At 44.8% G+C, this 20805-nt stretch overlaps 2 protein-coding genes across 2 annotated transcripts; both read right to left on the reverse strand.

The window, feature by feature from the left end:
- Nucleotides 1-338: 338 nt before the first annotated feature.
- LOC136624392 (oocyte zinc finger protein XlCOF7.1-like) lies at nucleotides 339-17744 on the reverse strand. The gene is made up of 2 exons (XM_066598368.1): nucleotides 17375-17744; nucleotides 339-2798 (listed from the first exon to the last, which is right to left on the reverse strand). The coding sequence occupies exons 1-2, from the start codon at nucleotides 17502-17504 to the stop codon at nucleotides 1351-1353; spliced, it is 1578 nt and encodes a 525-aa protein (XP_066454465.1). The 5' UTR covers nucleotides 17505-17744; the 3' UTR covers nucleotides 339-1350.
- A 54-nt stretch (nucleotides 17745-17798) lies between these two features.
- On the reverse strand, nucleotides 17799-18383 carry LOC136624505 (oocyte zinc finger protein XlCOF7.2-like). Its single transcript, XM_066598490.1, has 3 exons — nucleotides 18208-18383; nucleotides 17995-18118; nucleotides 17799-17912 (listed from the first exon to the last, which is right to left on the reverse strand). Exons 1-3 carry the CDS (start codon nucleotides 18229-18231, stop codon nucleotides 17824-17826), a joined length of 237 nt encoding a protein of 78 aa, XP_066454587.1. The 5' UTR covers nucleotides 18232-18383; the 3' UTR covers nucleotides 17799-17823.
- Nucleotides 18384-20805: the final 2422 nt, after the last annotated feature.

Below are 20805 nucleotides of genomic sequence, written 5' to 3' on the forward strand. Positions count from 1 at the left end.
CAAAGGCTTGCCAATTATACAAGAGAAAGGGGGGGGATCAGAACATTATAATTTACCCATCTCATATCTTTATCCATCTATCTAGTATCTAACTATCTATCTATCTATCATTAGAGTAGATTCAAGGGGGAAAGGTTGTCAGCTCAACTTTTCTAGTATCCTGAACGGCAACTGATTGATATTGGACAGCTGGGGGGACACTTTCTCAATCTCTTTATATGACAGAGTGCTAGTGAAAATTGTGAAATAGGAAAGGCATTTACCAAGTATGTGCATCGCAGAAATCTAAGCATTCTCTATCAGAACATATTTAATCAGGGTAAAAAAAAGTAGACCGATAAATTTAAAAACCTTTTTAATAATCCCGGCGATCAGCTGCAAATTGTCACACTAACAAGACAGACGTACCCAGGAAGACATGGTTCTTCTTAGAAGCTTTTGAGTATGCCACATGAGAGCCTTACAGGAATTTGGTAGTAGATTTAAGAGAAGACACAACAGAGGAACTCCTCTTAAGCACGGGGTTGTTTCCACCAGCTTTAGCGGCGGTGTACATTCAAAAGAAAAATGCCTCTAAGAAGTGAGTTAATCATCCTACTAACTATTGTAAGCTCTGCACATTGTGCTGACAAGATGTCTGAGGGATTACACTGCAATTGGGGCCTCTTAAAGAGCTGATAAAAGCAACACCTACAGTCAGAAAGTCTACTTTGTGCAATGCAAGCAGTGCTTTAATCATAGCCATAGAGGAAATTGCTTTAAGTAAAAGGGCAAATACCTCTAAAACAGCCTGGGTGATAAAACCCTGGCAATAAAAAAAAAAAAGCAGATATTGAATCAGACGGGAAGAGGGGGTTTACAGGTTCACTCTTAGGCTTTGCGATTCCAATAATGAGACTGTGCTTGAGCACACTGGCCCAGAGAACAGCTGATCACTAGGGGCCCCAGTGATAGACTCCACAGATCTATTATTCATGACTGATCTTGAGAATGAGCCATCAATAGTTGACAACTGGACGATCCCTTTAAATCTCAACTAAATTCAGCTACAAATCTGAAATCCAGGAAAAAACAAAGAGAAACCAAAAAGTTTGGCTTAGTAGATAGGGAGTAATAGGCGCCGGCCAGGATAAGGACAAAATAAAACATATGTGAGTGGGTTCTTATACATTAAGTTCAAAAGACTTCAATGGAAAGAGGATTATGGGATGGATGATTAAAGGGCAGAATTCCATCAGAAAATGATAGGCGCAGTAATTTTTTTCAATACCTGCAACCACTTTCGAGTTAGAGATGATATGTTTTTAATAAAGGTTTATTGAATTAGATAATATGGAAACTACTTATCAATCACGATAACTCAAGAAGACAAGCAGATTCTGAATTGTGAATTTTCTGATGTTTAACAAGATTTGATTTATGGGTAAAACATTTCCCACAGGCAGAACACGAAAATGGCTTCTCTCCTGTGTGAAGTCTCTGATGATAAACAAGACCCGTTTTCATGGTAAAACATTTCCCACATTCTAGACATGAAAATGACTTCTCTCCTGTGTGAATTCTCTGATGATAAACAAGACTTGATTTCTGGGTAAAACATTTCCCACAGACAGAACACGAAAATGGCTTCTCTCCTGTGTGAAGTCTCTGATGATAAATAAGACCCGTTTTCATGGTAAAACATTTCCCACATTCTGAACATGAAAATGACTTCTCTCCTGTGTGAATTCTCTGATGCTTAGCAAGATGTGATTTCTGGGTAAAACATTTCCCACATTCTAGACATGAAAATGCCTTTTCTCCTGTGTGAATTCTCTGATGATAAACAAGACTTGATTTCTTCGTAAAACATTTCCCACATTCTGAACATGAAAATGCCCTCTCTCCTGTGTGAATTCTCTGATGATTAGCAAGATTTGATTTATGGGTAAAATATTTCCCACATTCTAGACATGAAAATGCCTTCTCTCCTGTGTGAATTCTCTGATGATTAGCAAGACTTGATTTCTTCGTAAAACATTTCCCACATTCTGAACATGAAAATGACTTCTCTCCTGTGTGAATTCTCTGATGATAAACAAGACGTGATTTCTTCGTAAAACATTTCCCACATTCTGAACATGAAAATAATTTCTCTCCTGTGTGAATTCGCTGATGATAAACAAGATTTGATTTCTGGGTAAAACATTTCCCACATTCTGAACATGAAAATGACTTCTCTCCTGTGTGAATTCTCTGATGATAAACAAGGCGTGATTTCTTCGTAAAACATTTCCCACATTCTGAACATGAAAATAATTTCTCTCCTGTGTGAATTCTCTGATGATAAACAAGATTTGATTTCTGGGTAAAACATTTCCCACATTCTGAACATGAAAATAACTTCTCTCCTCTGTGAATTCTGCGATGTTTAACAAAATCTGCCTCAAATCTAAAAGACTTCCCACATTCTGAACAGGAAAATGGCTTCTCTCCTGTGTGAATTCTCTGATGTCTAACAAGATATGATTTTTGGGTAAAGCATTTGCTACATTCTGAACATGAATATGACTTCTTCCCTGTGATAACTGTTTCTTCTTTAACATCTCTTCTGTAAATGTTATGTTGCTTGCTAGTCTGTGATGAATTAGAAGATGGAACCTCTATAAAAGGATCAGATGACAGATGTTTGCTGGGAAGGGCTGAGGGTACATCTGGGATAATGGCAGGCTCTTCGTGTGTATCTTGTATGTTACCATCATCTTCCACTGTAAAACCTGAAGATATCAAATGTTCCTCTGAGCTCCTGATGTCGTCATCTGCCAAGAATAAAACAGATTTTAACATTACAATTATATCAATATTTTATAAAAATTTCCATATGAAACATTCATACAAATTGTGAAAAAGACAAGTTACAAAAACCCTGTGCTCTTTTATGTATGGGGTTTTGCTTACTTGAATAAGGGGTTTGCAGACATTAGCGAACCTCCTCAAGAATCCAGGTTAGCCTCTAAATTATCACCCGTTCCTCCAGGTTTCTTTTGGAGAGTCGATACCTTCTGGTGTTTATTCCATTAGCGTAGGACAATAGATACAATACAGGAGATGCAACGCGAGTCGGAGGGCTTACTGACTAATCTGCCACCTTTTATGAGCATATGACACAGAGACATGATAAAAGTATCAGGTACTTCTTAGAACTGGGGCGACCGGAAGCGTGTACATGCGTGCATCCAGAAGAAAGTAGCTGCTGAGCTATATCCCGGTACACGCTTAACCGGAAGCAGAGGTAAATTTCTAGACGCAATTTTGTGCGCATGCTCGTCTTGCACATGCTCTTTATACAGATTAAGTATACTTAATAACAAACAAGTGCCACATTTTATATTATTTCTCCAGAACCCCCATACTTTTATTTTTTACACACAAATCTCCAAAATTTTAACCCCTTAGTGACGGCCCCATCGGAATTCTACATCCTCACTAAGTGGGCTTTAATCCTAGAGGACGTAGAAACATGCGTCCTCTTAGGATTAATACCCTCTTAGCAGAGGACGTGTCAGCTTTATGTTGTCGGTGCCCGCAGGTAGCCGACAGCATGGAGCTCTCATCTTGGGCTGCGGGCAGTCCCCCCCACGGCAATGCAATCGGCGCTATCCAATGGATACCCATCCCAACCAGCCCCCGTAATTACCCCTGTCTTCGGAAATACCACACAGTTCACATTATTACTTTTATCTAAGATTTGGGGAACGCCGAAAAGGGTGCGGAAGGGGGGGAATTTTTATTCTGTACAAGTGAGCAGTGGGGCCTGGAATTTATTCAGTTGTGCCCTGCAATCCAACGGGTGTTCCTTCCATTATAGGCCTTGCCATGTGTCCTGTAAGTAGATTAGGGACACAATGGGTATGTTTCTGAACACGGGACAAGAGGGGGGATCCATTTTGGGGTTAAAGTCTTCATTCCTATGTACACTGTACAACAAAAAAAACAACAGTTTTTAAATTGACAATATTGCCAAAAAATGAAAATCATATTTTTTTTCCTTCTGCTTTGCTTAGATTCATTCAAATACTGTGGGGTCAAAATACACAGTACACTCCTAGATGAATTCGTTAAGGGGTTTAGTTTTCAAAATGAGGTCATTTGTGGGGGTTTTCTATCGTTTTGGCCACTCAATGTCTCTACAAATGGGCAATGGGACCTGGAATTTATTCCGTTGTACCCTGAAATCCAATGAGTGCTCCTTCCATTGTAGGCCTAGAAATGTTTCCTTTAAGTAGATTAGGGCCACAATGGGTATATTTCTGAACACGGGAGAAACAGGGGTATCCATTTTGGGGTGCAAGTCGTCATTCATGTGTGTGCTATACAAAAAAGTTGTTTTTAAACTGACAGAATTGCCAAAAAAATGAAAATCACATTTTTTTCCCTTTGCTTTGCTTGAATTCATTCAAAAACTGTGGCGTAAAAATGGGCAGTACACCCCTAGATAAATTAGTTAAGGGGTCTAGTTTTTAAAATGGGGTCATTTGCGGGGTTCTATATGGTTTTGGCCACTCAAGAGCTCTACAAGAGTGGTATGGGGCCTAAAACGCCTTCAAGCAAAACGGATATTTTTGGTATAACTTACCGTAAAATCTCTTTCTTGTCACGTTCATTGGGGGACACAGCCAGACCATGGGGATATAGCCACTGCCACTAGGAGGCGACACTAAGCACAAGTGTTAACTCCTCCCACCAGGATATATCCCCCCTACAGGCACTCAGCTAATTAATTAGTTTGTATGCAAGCAGTAGGAGTACACAAGAAAATATTTACATTTTTACGTAAACCAACACATACCAGTACTTCTGGATAATTATATTGTCATCTGTGACCCGAGAACAACGGGCTCCAGCCATGCTATCTATAATGAAAATAAATCTTTGGGAGGGTGCTGTCCCCCCCAATGAACGTGACGAGAAAGAGATTTTACGGTAAGTTATACCAAAAATATCCGTTTCTCGTCCGTATCATTGGGGGACCCAGCCAGACCATATGACGTTCAAAAGCAGTCCCGAAAACAAAATAGGGTGCGTTATTCCCCAAATGGTCCCAGTCAGGGACAGCCGCTTGTAGAACCTTTCTACCCATGGCGGCGTCCGCTGATGCATATGTATGGACTCTATAAAATTTTGCAAATGTATGCAAGGACGTCCAAGTAACCGCCTTGCATACCTGTAATGCCGAGGCTCAGTGATGAACCGCCCAGGAAGCCCCCACCGCCCTTGTGGAGTGGGCTGTTATCCGAAATGGAGGCGACTGCACCTTGGCTCGGTAAGCCTCCGCCACTAGCGTTCGAATCCACCTTGAGATGGTCACCTTAGAGGCCGCCGATCCCTTACGCTGTCCCTCTGGTATTACGAACAGTGTCTCTGTCTTCCGGAAGTCTTTGGTTTTTGTAACATAAATTCGCAAGGCCCTTATCAGATCCAGTCGGTGCAGTGCTTTCTCTCTCTCTCGCCTGTATCGCTGCTGGACAAAAAGACAGAAGTACGATATCTTCGTTAAGATGAAATGCTGCTACTACCTTTGGCAAAAAAACCCGGAGCTGGTCTCAGTACCACCTTGTCCTGTTGGAATGTGCTGAAGGGGGGGTTCGTCCTACAGGGCGGCTAATTCGGACACCTACCGTATCGATGTGATCGTCACCAGAAAAACTACTTTCCAGCATAGAAGCATCAGAGGTACCTCTCTGAGTGGCTCAAACGGGTGTGATAGTAACGCATTCAGCACCCAATTAAGATCCCATGCCGGAGTAGGTGGCCTGAACGGGGGTGACGCATGCGCGACCCCTTGAAAAAAGTTCGCACCGCTAATTTATTAGCGATTGGTCTCTGAAAAGAAACTGAAAGAGCCAATACTTGGCCCCTTAAGCGTTTCCATACATGATAATAAATTCTTGATGGCTCCGGCTTCCTGGCTTGGATCATCGTTCGGATGACTGCCTCAGCGAAACCTTGTTTCCTTAGTATAGCGGTCTCAATAGCCAGGCCGTCAAGCGAAGAGACATCGAATTCGGTGGAAGAGCGGTCCTTGTGACAGTAGCTCCTCCCGTTCTGGGAGTGGCCATAGGGCGGTAGCCAAAAGCTCTACTATGTCTGGATACCCCGCTCGCCTCGGCCAATCCAGCGCGACCAAGATTACTGGCCCCCCCTCCCTCCTTCTTGATTTTCTTTAGTATCCTCAGAATGAGTGGAAGAGGAGGAAATACGTACGGCAGTCTGAACCCTGCCCACGAACTCACCAGAGCGTCTACCGCTATTGCCTGAGGATCTCGCGAACGTGCCACAAAGGGAAGTATCCTGTAATTCTGCCTGGATGCCATCATATCTACATCCGGGGTGCCCCAGCGATGACAGATCGCCTGAAAGACCTCCGGATGTAGTTGCCATTCGCTGGGATCCACAGTCTTTCGACTGAGAAAATCCGCCACCCAGTTTTCTACCCCTGGGATGTAAACTGTCAAGATGGACCGCAGATGTTTCCCTGCCTAAGTATGCCGGATACTTTTGTTATTGCTCTTGCACTTCTTGTGCCCCCCTGGTGGCTGATGTATGCTACTTCTGTGGCATTGTCTGTCTGGATTTTTACATCCTTGTTGAGAAGTAATGAAAATGCTGTAATGCTCGTCAGATGGCCAGCAGCTCCGGAATGTTTATTGGGAGTCTTGCCTCGTCTTGTGACCACACCCCCTGGGTGGAGTGTCCCTCCAGTGTCCCACCCAAGCCGTAACGACTGGCGTCCGTGGTCCGTATCCTCACTGCCCTGGACGTAGTGACCGACCCCTCTGGATTCTCCTGTAATTCATCCACCATCTCAGAGTAACTTGGATGCGTGGTGTTATGGCAACCTGTTTATCCAGCGTCCACTGTGACTTGTTCCAACGTGACAGGATGAAAACGTTGAAACTCCCTGGAATGAAACTGAGCGAATAGTATAGCCTCGAAGGAGGCCACCATCAGGCCCAATACCCTCATGAAATGCCTGATGGCTATCCATCTACCCCGGAGCAGGAGATGCACCTTGCTTACCAGTGTTACCGCCTTCGCTTACGGTAGGCGAATCTGGTGTTTCTTGGTGTCGAACACCATCCAAGAAACTCCAACTGCTGAGTCGGTACTAGGCAAGATTTCTCGTGGTTGATGATCCAACCAAATTCTTCTAGTGTCTGAAGCGTGATGCGCAGACTTTCCAAATTGCCTTCCTCTGGTAAGGGGTGGCCATCACCCTTCTTGAATGGAGTAGTGCCATTACCGCTGCCAGAACCTCTGTGAAGATTCTTGGGGATGTCGAGAGTCCGAATGGTAGCGCTATAAATTGGTAATGGCTCCACTGGACCTCGAAACGTAGGAATTGCTGGCAAGATTCACGAATTGGAATATGCAGGTATGCATCCCTGATATCCACCACTGACAGGAAAACTCCCCTGGTTCCGTAGAAGTTATCACTGGCCTAAGGGATTACCTCCTGAAATGTTTTGCTCTGACGTAATGGTTTAGCCGTCGTAGCTCGAGGACCGGCCTGACCCTGCCATCTTTCTTGGGGACTACGATGGGATTTGAATAAAAACCCTTTCCGTGCTGACCAGATGGCACGGGCACCACTGCCCCTTGTGCCAATAGCGGTTCTATTGTTGGGTGCAGCTGTGCTGCTTTCCCTGGATCCTTTGGTACCCTGGATCTGAGGAGTTGATCCTGGCAAGGTTGCAAACTCCATAGTATGCCCTCGCAAGCCGCCCTCCTGTACCCAGGCGTTGGCCATGTGGGTCAACCACACATCCTGAAACCGGAAAGTCTGTCCACTTGGGTGTCTTTGAGCAAGATTGCCAGGCTAGCCTGGCTTTAACGCAAGTAGCCTTCCTCTGCTCAGCTGGCGCCCTTCTTGACTGAGTCCACTGCCCTGTTGAGGGTCGGGACGAAAATCGCCGAAAAAAGAGAAAGCTTCTCCTTAATCAGGTCGTCTAGTTTGGGGGCCAAACAGTCTATTGCCTTCGAAGGGCAGTTTCGTTGGAACCCCTTTGGAGGATGCATCCGCTGACGATCCCTTCAGCAATAGTGTCCTCCGCGTAGCCACGGAAGCTGCCGATGCGCGGGCTACAACTTCGCTGCGTCCAAATTTTGCTGCGCAGGCAAATTTTCCGCTTGACTGATATTTTCCGTCACGTCAAATATCTTTGCGCAGTTGCTTTGCCCATGCCACAGATGCCTTGCTCACCCAGGCAAAAGCGAAGGTGGGTCGCAAGGCAGTGCCTGCAAAGTCGTTTTTGCCATGGTATCTAGTTTCCGGTCCTGCGAGTCGGTTAGGACCGCAACATCGGCGGAGGGCAATGCCGTGCTTTTTGGTAAACGTGACACTGGTGGGTCCACCATCGGGGTACTGGCCACCCTTTGTCGAGGCCATCTGGGAATGGATACGCCTCAAAAATCCTGATGGGAAGGAAACACTTGGCAAAAGCGTTTCTGCCGTTCAAATGATACGGTAGCTGGTGGCACTTTTACCGGAGTCTCGGCTACCTGTAGTCTGTCCTTAACTGCTACCACCAGGCTGTCCATTAAAGTGGCAGCCTGGACACCTGTTCCCAATCTAGGTCTGATAGAGACAACGCAGCTGACCTTTCCTCCTCTCCTGGTCCGCTACTTCCCCCCGAGAGAACATACGGGGGCTGCGTTTGGGATGCAGCCTGGGATGCTGAGGAGCATGAGGCCCGTGAGGGGTCCAGATGAGACCAAACCGACCTCGCTGTATACCGAGACTGCCGGGAGAATTCCCTGGACCTATGATACGTCCGGGAGGATCCCCTGGAACCATGAGGGGCATGAAATGACTCCTTAGAGCGGTGAGACCTAGCGGACTTGGACGACTTCCTGAAGCGACGAGACCTCTGGGAAATTTCCTCAGGGCTGCAGGATCTCCGTCTTTTATGTGACCTTCCCCGTGAATGCTCCGGGGAGGATGCTTCAAACTGCGACTCTAAACGGCGCAGTATCACCGCTGACGAGCTGGCTAGTCCTGAAATGGCCGGCAAGGGGCCTAGTCCAGTCAGCCTCGGTTACCTGCTCCACAGGGGTGGCAGGGGGGTGGCACTGGGGTCCCTGGAGCTGACCGTGCCGAAATAAAATTCGCCTAGCGGGATTCCACCTGGCCGCATGGGAACTTGGCCCTCCCCACAGCCTGACTGGAACCCTCTGGTCTGGGGTCAGACATGGCGCAATCCACACACCCAATGGGTAACCGCAAAGGGGTGGGGTAACCTTGTACTGCTGCAAGGGGGGAGACACAGACAGGAGAGTGCTGCCTCAGCAGGGCTTACCCTTTCCCGCGGCTGTCCTGTCCCAGCTGGAGCTTCTAGGTCCTGGCAGCACACCACAAGTTTCTCTGCGGATATTGATGCTGGAAACTGACGCTGCTGGAACTGGCACTGATAAAGGTTGGCGCTGAGGGTTGGCGCCGCTCTCTGTCACTGAGGATTGGGGCTGACTGATGCTGAAAATGCTGCCGAAAGCCTGAAGCTGGGAAAGCTGAAGGCTCGCTGGTCAATAGCGCTGGTTCCGCTGGAAAAACCGCTGGGATAAGCAGCTCAGGCACAGCAGTTCCTCAGAGAGGGTACTGCTGCACAGGCACTATGAGCAGCCATCTTCCCAGCTGGCCGCCTCCTTCAATGTCCCACGTGGTCGGGGTGGGCGTGGCCTGCCCCGGAAACCCAGCCGCGTCACCATAAGTGCCTGCACAACCTTTAAAAAGTGTACCCGAGGGCGACGCTTTCAGCCGCGCCGCATGCGCTGCTGCAGCCAGCAGCCCCCTTCTGCCGTGTCCTGGTCTGCGCCTGGTCTCCTGCCGTTGCCAACATCCTTGGTAAGCCCCGCTGCCGTCTCCCGACATTCCCCCCTGATGTGCTCCAGAAGGGGCCATCTTAGGGGGATCTCTTACAGCCAACCTGCCGGGGCACCGCCGCTCCCTAGATTGAAAGAAGGGAGGGGGGGGGGGGAGAAAGCAATTCACCGCTTGGCCATCTTGACTCTCCTGATGCCATTCTTCTGGTAGGGCCCCCTTAAAGGGTTACCTGACAGTCGACCTGCAGTCCATAGGGGGAGATGTTTGAGGGGTCCTCCACGTCGTGGGTACGCTCCTTCCTCCCCATCTGCACTCCAGCAGTGTTCTCCCCCAGCGCTCGCCGTCAAGAGGGGTGCTACTCCAGAGGGGGGAACCCTATAGCTGGCGGGCCACGACGCCAATGCACAGAGGCAGGGTCGCGCCACCTTTTCTTCTCTGGGTAAGACGTCGCAGTGTGGTGAGTACACCACCTGCCAGCGTCTTCCCCGGGAGGACAGGTAAGCCAGGGAAAAGCCCCGACTCCCTGGACTCCCGCACTTGAGGTCTCCTCTGGACCTAACTAAGTCACGTTTGCCTCCTTGCAGACACTAAGCTAAAAACTAATTAGCTGAGTGCCTGCAGGGGGAGTATAGCCTGGTGGGAGGAGCTAACACTTGTGCTTAGTGTCGCCTCCTAGTGGCAGTGGCTATATCCCCATGGTCTGTCTGGGTCCCCCAATAATACGGATGAGAAATTTATGTTCTGAAAGACACCGACTTTTCCTTTCGTTTTGGGCCCCGTTGTGCATCCAGATATAAGATTAGGGCCACAATGAGTATATTTCTGAAGACGGGAGAAACAGGGGTATTCATTTTGGGGTATCAATCCTCATTTTCGTGTGCACTATAGGAAAAAAATGTCTTTAAAATGACATATTTGCAAGAATATGAAATTTTATTTTTTCTTCTCTAAATTTAATTAATTTCTGAAAAAAAAACTGTGGCGTCAAAATACACACGACCCCCCTAAGTGGATACATTAAGGGGTGTCGTTTTTAAAATGGGGTCATTTAGGAGGGTATCTATCATTGTGACACCTATGAGCCGCTGCAAACTTGGCTTGCTGTAAGAAAACAAGTGTTCCTCAAAATGTTGAAAATTAATGTTAAATTTGTACGTCATCTAAATGGTTAAAAAAAAAAAAAACACAAAAGTTTTTCAAATGTGCATTCAGAATAAAGTAAACAGATGGAAATATATATCCTATCAAAAATTTGTACAGTATGTTTGCACATATTACAGTTGAAAATGTGAAAAAAATGATATTTTTTTTACATTTTTTTCCAGTATTGGTACTTTTAATAAACATACACGAATTAAATCGGTCTATTTTTGCAACGTAAATTAAGTACAACATGTGGTGAAAAAACAATGTCAGAATCACTTGGATATGCAAAACCTTCACTGAGTTATGCTATGTTGAACGACATGTCAGATTTCCAAAATCTGGCTCTGTCACTAAGGCGCAAACAGGCTTCGTCACTAAGGGGTTAATGAACAATCTAATGTATAAAAGAAGTGTTTTAAAGAGAAGGGGCACCCAGGGGTGCTGGTGAGTTCAGCGATGCTAAGAGCGCAACAACAAGACCAGTTAGAGAATCCACAACAGAAACCTGAGAAAACTGAGGAGCAGAACTCCAAAACATTGTTCTGAATCCACATTAATACTCAACATCCCCACCTGAGGAACATCCTATCGAAACATTGGGGGTCCTACAAGGTGACCCCTTTCTATCTGACAATATCCCCAGTCGACCTCAAGTGGTACTCGAAGAAATAAAACTGAAAAATATACTGGCACCCTCTCACCAACCCAAATGGAAGATCCTAACTCATATTCCAGGTACATCCATGTGTGTGTGGAGGGGGGGAGTGAGGGGCATATACGACGCTTTTGGATGTGGCATAGAAAATTGTAAATGCTGCCAGAATATTTGCCACAGCAGGAAGGAGATATTTATACAAGATGTGAATAAGAGTTATATTCTACAATATCTTTTAAACTATGGCTCAATCTGTATTACTTACCTCCTTGAGTGTCCATGCGGCCTGAAATATGTGGGCCGAACAATAAACGCATTACAGACTTGAGTGAACAATCACCGTATGAATATTAATAGCAAAAAAACTATTTCACGTAACACCATTGACCAAAGAAAAATATTAGGTGTCTTTGTACCGATGGACAAAAAATACATTTACAAACAAACTGGAAAAGTTGCAACCCCCCCCCCCCCACCATGACCGCCATGCTGTATATGCCTGTGGTCTCACCAGCAGCTGGCTGGCCCTCCGCCGGAACATTGCAAAAACGGGGGCAAAGAGGGAAAAGTTAACATTGTTGTGGGGAACAATCCAAGGCAGCATTTTTAGGGAAGTTCCAACAATATCCGTTTCTAGCTTAATCCATTGTTTAGACTTCCCGTGGAAGTGCCAGTCGAACGATCTAAGAAGGATAGAGGCTTAAGGCCAGAAAGCCCCGCCCCTCCTGTGGGTTTAGGTTTTCAGAGGGTTCGGTAGCTGATGTGTAAAAGCAGATTGTAGGCATTTTAAAAAATTCACGGGGGGCTGAATAGGCAGAGTCTGGAATAAGTACAACAAGCGAGGGACGACGTCCATCCTTAGCACATTTATTCCACCAAAACGGGAGATATTTTTTGTCGTAGTTATTCAAGCTCAGATATGTAAAAATATTAAATAGTTAAAGGGGTTTTCCCATTAACTGCAGGTACAATAATTTGTGGAGCGCCTAGTCTACTGATAACATCCTAATGGGACAATTACTTTACCCAATAAACTTACTTTTTTACTTCCACATTGTAGGACGTGTTCTGCGCTGATTTCCTCCCATGCGGTGATGGTAATTTCCTACCTCCAGGGGGCGCTCATACAGCTTATAAGATTACAGAGCGCAGGAGCCAAATGAGCCGTGGATAAGAGCTGCTGACGCCCCCTGCTGTAAACTGCCCTGTACTGCGCTGCAACTACAGTCTGCTGATCATGTGCTGCTGACCGGGGAATAAAGACGCCTTTACAAGCCCGGCACCGCCATTATCAGTGGGCACAGATATGTTTGTAGCCATTCACTAACCCAGCTGACTGTTACTTGTACCAAGATGTGGGAAGTTCCTACTGAGCATGCCCAGTCCTTCTGGTTCCAGCAGCAGAGGAGAGGGACATGATAATAGTACTTGCACATGTGCGGAGGCAGCACTGGGGACGGGGGTCCAGGTCTGATAGACTGATTGGATGTTGCAGAGACCCTGACATAGTGCATGGGGTATCAGCTGGGGGCAGATGGAAGGAGCAGCTGAATGCAGAATGAGGATGGCTTCTCCTTACACGGCGCCTGTGGCTCTACCAAAACATTAAGGGGAAATAACATAACTGCTTGTATAGCTTATTGCTGTATATTCCACGATTATTACAGAACTCCTGACTGATTTGTGCTCGTTGCAGCCTGCAGGCACACGGCGAAGGACCGTCCTGAACTCACTATCCACAGCATCAGGACAGGGATCTGCTCCTTTGTGCAAGGAGGAACAGGAGAAGTAGTGCCAGAACCCTACAGAATGACCCTCAGCAGACTATAAAATAATAATCTTTATTTGTATAGCGCCAACTTGTTCTGCAGCGCTTTCAAGCACAGGAGAAAACAGACAATACAACAAATTACATGTTTTTCTGCAATCAATTTGAAACAAACGAGGTGGAGGCGATATAGGCAGTACAGGAATTACATGAGTAAATCAGTTATTAGGAAGAAAACGGGTGGATCGGCAGGGAGGTGCCGGGGTAGAGGTCATATGCAGGGTGGAAGGTGTGGGGAGCGGTAGGGAGGGGCAGGAGGACTAGGTCAGGAGATTTAGTATGCCTCCCTGAAGAGGTGCGTTTTTAAGGCGAGCCTGAAATTTTGTGCGTTGTGGATTGTCCAGATGCCTTGGGGTAGAGCTTTCCAGAGGATGGGTGCTGCTCTGGTGAAGTCCTGGAGGCGAGCATGTAAGGTTTGTATTAGTGGGGAGTTTAGTCTGCATGTGTTAGCGGATTGGAGTATGTGGGCTGGGTGATAAATGGTAAGAAGGGAAGCGATGTGCCATGGGTGAGGGTGAGGAGTTTAAATTTAGTTCTGCAGTGGATGGGCAGCCAATGCAATGACTGGCATAGTTCAGAGGCATCGGAGAAATGGCTGGATAGAAAAATGAGCCTAGCTGGTGTGTCTAATATAGATTGAAGAAGGGAGAGTCTGGTGCGGAAAGGCCGTTGAGCAGCAAGTAGCAGTAGTCAAGTTGGGAATGGATGAGGGCGGCAACAAGTGTCTTTAGCATGTCCATGGTGAGGAATAGCCAGATTTAAGCAATATTTCTGAGGAGCAGGTGGCATTTTTGGGACAAACATTGGATGTGGGGGTTGAAGAAGAGGTCAGAGTCTGGTATGACACCCAAGAAGTGGGCATGCTGTCTGGGAGAGGTGCCAGATACCGATATGGAGATATTGGAGGGAGATCGGTAAGCAGAGGGTGGAAACACGAGGTGGTCAGTATTGGAAAGGCTTTGTTTGAGAAAGAGGAAGGACATGGTGTTAGAGACAGCAGACAGACAGTCTGTGGGATTTTGGAGAAATGGTGTTGAGATGTCACAGGAAGAGGCATATAGCTGGGTGTCCTCAGCGTAGATCTGGAATTAGAGGCCGAGTTTGCGGATGGTTTGTCCAATTGGGACTTTAGAGAAGAGTAGGGGACCAAGGTCTGAGCCCTGGGGCACCCCAACAGTGAGAGGAGGTGGAAAGGAAATAGGGCCAGTAAGGAGGGCTGATAGAGCGAAGCATGTTGAGGAGGAGTTTGTAGTCAACAGTGTCAAATGCTGCAACAGGTCAAGGAGGATTAGCAGGGAATAGTCGCCTCTCGACTTCGCTGTCATCAGGTCACTACTGACCAAATTGTTGGAAACAGACTCCGCGGGAACCATGAGGGCCCAACATCCTGTAATGGAAGCTGAGCTCACATCCCAGCACCATGTAGCTTGAATAGCATTTGCCAGAGACACCGGAATTGGCAAGTCCACCATTGGCACCCTGTTCTCTAGGTAGATTTCCCTCAGTATATACACACAGAGGTGAGGTAGATTCCCCTCAGTATATACAGCCAGAGGTGAGGTAGATTCTCCTCAGTATATACACCCAGAGGTGAGCTAGATTCTCCTCAGTATATACACCCAGAGGTGAGCTAGATTCTCCTCAGTATATACACCCAGAGGTGAGCTAGATTCTCCTCAGTATATACACCCAGAGGTGAGCTAGATTCTCCTCAGTATATACACCCAGAGGTGAGCTAGATTCTCCTCAGTATATACACCCAGAGGTGAGCTAGATTCTTTTCAGTATATACACCCAGAGGTGAGCTAGATTCTCCTCAGTATATACACCCAGAGGTGAGCTAGATTCTCCTCAGTATATACACCCAGAGGTGAGCTAGATTCTCCTCAGTATATACACCCAGAGGTGAGCTAGATTCTCCTCAGTATATACACCCAGAGGTGAGCTAGATTCTCCTCAGTATATACACCCAGAGGTGAGCTAGATTCTCCTCAGTATATACACCCAGAGGTGAGCTAGATTCTCCTCAGTATATACACCCAGAGGTGAGCTAGATTCTCCTCAGTATATACACCCAGAGGTGAGCTAGATTCTCCTCAGTATATACACCCAGAGGTGAGGTAGATTCTCCTCAGTATATACACCCAGAGGTGAGGTAGATTATCCTCAGTATATACACCCAGAGGTGAGGTAGATTCTCCTCAGTATATACACCCAGAGGTGAGGTAGATTATCCTCAGTATATACACCCAGAGGTTAGCTAGATTCTCCTCAGTATATACACACAGAGATGAGGAAGATTCTCGAAAGTATATACACAGAGAGGTGTGCTAACATCTCCTTAGTATATACACAGAGAAGCATTAGATTCTCTTCAGTATATGCACAGAGAAGTGTTAAATTTTCCTCAGTATATACACATAGAGGTGAGGTAGATTCTCCTCAGTATATACACATAGGATGAGGTAGATTATACAAATCATTTCCTTAAGCTTTATGTATCACAGATTTTTTCAAGCTTAGAATTGAATACTCAAGTTGTGACCCCTTTACTTTTCCTATGTAGGATCTAAAGAATGGTCATTGCAAATTTAACACTTGTACGACACTGGGAAGTTACAGAACATAGGGGGTCACTTACTTTTGCACTTAGCATTGTATAATCAAGTTGTGAATGTTTTAGTTTTCCTATTTAGGACCAAAATAATGGTCATGCCAAATTTTATGTTTGTACGACACCAGGAAGTAAGAGAGTTAATGGCCAGTCAGTGAGTGTTTTCATCTTTATATATATATATATATATATATATATATATATATATATATATATATATATATATATATATATATATATATATATATATATATATATATATATATATATATATATATATATATATATATATACACACACTAGCTGATATACCCAGCTTCACCCGAGTTAATTTAGTACAGGTGTTTACATGTTGTTCGCAGGGAAAATGAAGTCATAGTTACTTGAAAACCAAGGAATAAAATATGTATACACATATAGGAGTGTTAGATTCTCCTCAGACTGTATGTAGCAATGTCCCTTTGCAGAATGTGCAACCTCTACCACTCTCCTCACATTTTACTTTTAAAGGTAACGCCCCTTTTTATTCAAATTTACCCCCAGACTGGAGGTTGTAGCCCCTTCTTAGCCTTAGAGGCTCCATCCCTGCAGTGCATGGCCGCTTCCTTATGTACTTTATAGCCTTTCAGTATATACTCATAGATGTGAGGTAGATTCTCCTGAGTATATATACACAGAGATCAGTTAGATTCTCCTCAGTATACAAATCATTTCCCTAGGCGTTATGGTTTCTGAGAAAAGAACTGTGTAATGTATGGCGGCTTTTCAGTTTTTCACGCTTAGAATTAAATATTGAAGTTGCAACCCCTTTACTTTCCCCATTGGGACATAAAGAATGGTTGTGGCAAATTTCATGTTTGTGCAGTTCATACGTGTGTTATTAGTTACATTACATATGAGGTCACTTACTTTAGCGCTTAGAATTGAATAATCAAGTTCCCACCCCTTGACTTTTCCTACTTACAACCCAAAGAATGTTCATGCCAAATTTCACGCTTGTACGACTCCGGGAAGTAATATAACATAGGGGGTAACTTATTTTTTGCACTTAACATTGAATAATCGAGTAATGACTCTTTTTCCTATTTTGGACCTAAAAAATCGTTGTGCCAAATTTCATGTTTGTCCGACATCGGGAAGTTAGAGAACTAGTGGCGAGTCAGTCAGTCAGTGAGGGCTTTTGCCTTTATATATATATAGATTTTGGCTGAATAAGGCAATATAGAGCTGAAAACCCCGACAACACAGACTCTTCTCTACATGTAGTCTCACCTGGGGGGTTATCTGTAGGGATCTCCTCCTTACACGGCTGATCCCCCCTCACATGTGTCTCTGTAGCATCAATAGGGATCAGATCTTCCTCCAGTTTCACCAGCTGTGAAATAAATATTGTAAAAGTCATCACACAGTTGGAGAAGTCGTGTGGAAGGTTTTATATGGCCAGAAAAGGTCATTAATTAGTATGAGGAGTCGGAATGACATGACAGCAGTAGTGATCTGGGCCAAATAGCTGCAGGTCTCCTGTATAACTCCAACCTGTTGCTTCTTTATTCCAACTAGAAGTCTCCAGAACCAGAAAATAGTGATAAGATGCGGAGATCTAATGTCTGCGGTCGGCTGTAATCCTGCCATCTCCAGCTTTCTCATTACACAAGTATCAATCATATAATAAGACTAAACACAAGACCTTCCCAGCCGTCCTACAGACCAGAGGGGAGATTTCATGAGACCTTCTCTCCATCTACCTGATCATCCTGTGGAAGAAGAGGATGGGGACATCTCTCCGCTGCTGCTCTCTTACTGGATCTACCTGCAGAAAACACAGACAGCCACTGAATTTATTCTCTATATACAAATAATAAAGGCCGTGTGGATTTAGTCCTGTCTATTACCTGGTGATGGAGGGGTCTGGTGGTCCGCCATCATGAAGTCCTTGTACAGATCCTTGTGTCCTTCTAAATACTCCCACTCCTCCATGGAGAAATAGACAGTGAAGTCCTGACACCTTATAGGAACCTGACAACACAATGATACCATCATCACCCAGACACGTTATACCGCCATAGCGTTACTGTATAATGTCCCAGCATTCCCAGCAGCATCACCTTTCCAGTCAGCAGCCCAATCATCTTGTTGGTGAGTTCTAGGATCTTCTGCTCATTGATCTTCTCAAGTATCAGGGGGCGAGTTGAAGGCCCTGTGATTGGGCTCAGGGGTCTTCCCCATCCATCAGACACCGGGGCCTGACAGCCATCACTAGAAGTCTTCTTCACTACCGTGTAATCCTGTTTATGAGGAGACACATCCATAAATATCCCTGCAGACATTTCTAGAGTCCTCCCAGTCTGGTCCGGCAGTTATGTCGGCTCTTCACATCTGTGTTCCTCAGTTCTGTTGTTCTGTGAGGGCACGTGTATATATTGCTATATGTTTTTATATCTTTAGACCTGCGTGCAAATTCTATGCAATGCTTTGTGACAAAAAACCTAATATTCAAAATATGTAATATGCATTCTTAAAAAATCATATTAGATACGACAAAGGCTTCTGCAAGGCGGAGAAGACTGTGTCTTGGAAAATTACAAAGAGGAACAAGATACAACGGCGATTAGCTTGGCAGTTTAAGGAACTTGCAACATCTTGCTCGAAGGACTGAGAGAAAAAGAGAAGTGTCTGCTATGAATAAGGAACATGTGATTGATACAGCTGCCTGTCTGATTAACTTTTGCTATGGACAGTATTATGGACATATATAGTGACTAGCTGATATACCCGGCTTCGCCCGAGTTAATTTGGTACTGGTGTTTATCTGGTGTGCACACGGAAAATCTTATAAAGTCGTGGTTACTTTAGAGATACTGAGGAAAAACATATGTTCACCATTTTGCATAGCTCTACCCAGGAAACACCATGTGGAGGCAACCATGCGACGTTTCCTTTATATAAAATGACATCAGGAAGTGAGAGAATTAGATTACATACATAAAATTTGGACACTAATTCTTTTGCGCTTAGAATTGAATAATCGAGTTGGGACCCATTAGCTTTTCCTATTTATGACATAATCAATGCTCGTGCCAAATTTCATGTTTCTATGACATTGGGAAGTGAGAGATTTAGATTATGTACGTAAAATTTGGACACTAATACTTTTGCGCATAGAATTGAATAATGGAGTTGGGACCCATTAGGTTTTCCTATTTATGACATAATCAATCGTCGTGCCAAATTTCCCGTTTCTATGACACCGGAAAGTGAAAAAATTACATTCCACACGTAAAATTTTGACGCCAATTCTTTTGTGCTAGAATTGAATAATCAAGTTGGGACCTATGAACTTTTCCTATTTATGACATAATCAATGCTCGTGCCAAATTTTTTACGTTTCTATGTGAGAAAATTACATTCCGTACGTAAAATTTGGACGCTAATTCTTTTGCGCATAGAATTGAAAAATTGAGTTGGGACCCATTAGTTTTTCCTATTTATGACATAATCAATGCCCATGCCAAATTTTAAGTTTTTATGACATTGGGAAGTGAGAGATTTAGATTACGTACGTAAAATTTGGACGCTAATTATTTTGCGCATAGAATTGAATAATCGAGTTTGGAACTATTAACTTTTCCTATTTATGACATATTCAATGCCCGTGCCAAATTTTAAGTTTCTATGACATTGGGAAGTGAGAGATTTAGATTACGTACGTAAAATTTCGACGCTAATTCTTTTGCGCTAGAATTGAATAATCGAGTTGGGACCCAATTACTTTTCCTATTTTGGATATAATCTATGCTTCTGCCAAAATTCATGTTTCTACGACATTGGGAAGTTGGAGATCTTTTGGTGAGTCAGTCAGTGAGTCAGTCAGTGAGTCAGTCAGTGAGTCAGTCAGTGAGTCAGTCAGTGAGTCAGTCAGTGAGTCAGTGAGGGCTTTCAGCTTTATATATATAGATGCTATATATCTGGACCAATGAGATGCTATATGCTTTGTGTAGCAACAGGAGGGTATAAAGCCCTGTGTAAGCCAGTAAAGTGTTGGCCATTACTCCCGTACAGGGAAGCATACCAGACCTGTCTGTGGTGTTTTTCCTTTACTGTCGACAACGGGACATTAGGGTGGGTTTGACTGATGCTGTACTGATTGATTACCCTGACAGTTCTATTCTGTTGGCTGTTCGACATTTTACCAGCTGCAATAGTTTCCAGCATTCCGGCCGTCTTCACACTTGGCTGCAGCATTTACAGTACAGGCCATGCGGGGGAGATTTATAAAATGTCTTTCACGCGGTGCCGGTATTTTCTATAACAAATCTACTTAGTCTTTGAGAACTGCGGCAGATTCTAAATCCGCAGCGAGACTATTTATACTACGGATTTATGCTGCCGATTTTGAACCCCTGAAGAACAAAGGATAAAATCCACAGAAGTTTGTCAAGTAAGTCCGCAGCATAATACGAGCCATTTAGGCCACTTGCACACGAACGGATTTGCCTTAAGGACTCCATGGCCGATGTCTGCACCAAATACCATCCATAGCATGCTACGGAAAAACGCTTTTTCCTGCACACTTACGGAAACAAATTGCGGTTTCCACGAGCGGAGGAAATATCGCAGCACATTTCATTTTCATGTGATGTCTGCATGGATGGCTTCCATTTAAGTCAATGGAAGCTGCTCGACCCGTGGTCCATCCGCAACTG

This window comes from Eleutherodactylus coqui, chromosome 4, assembly GCF_035609145.1.
Source record: "Eleutherodactylus coqui strain aEleCoq1 chromosome 4, aEleCoq1.hap1, whole genome shotgun sequence".
Lineage (NCBI taxonomy): Eukaryota > Metazoa > Chordata > Amphibia > Anura > Eleutherodactylidae > Eleutherodactylus > Eleutherodactylus coqui.

What these genes read in the sequence shown, in the direction of transcription:
- LOC136624392 (XM_066598368.1), bottom strand. Translation starts at nt 17,504, where the DNA reads ATGACTTTTACAATATTTATTTCACAGCTGGTGAAACTGGAGGAAGAT. An exon ending in CCCTACAGATAACCCCCCAG is followed by an intron (nt 2,799 to 17,374) that starts GTGAGACTACAT and finishes TATTCTTGGCAG; the next exon opens with ATGACGACATCAGGAGCTCA.
- LOC136624505 (XM_066598490.1), bottom strand. Translation starts at nt 18,231, where the DNA reads ATGATTGGGCTGCTGACTGGAAAG. An exon ending in TTGGGCTGCTGACTGGAAAG is followed by an intron (nt 18,119 to 18,207) that starts GTGATGCTGCTG and finishes TTGTGTTGTCAG; the next exon opens with GTTCCTATAAGGTGTCAGGA. An exon ending in CCAGACCCCTCCATCACCAG is followed by an intron (nt 17,913 to 17,994) that starts GTAATAGACAGG and finishes TGTTTTCTGCAG; the next exon opens with GTAGATCCAGTAAGAGAGCA.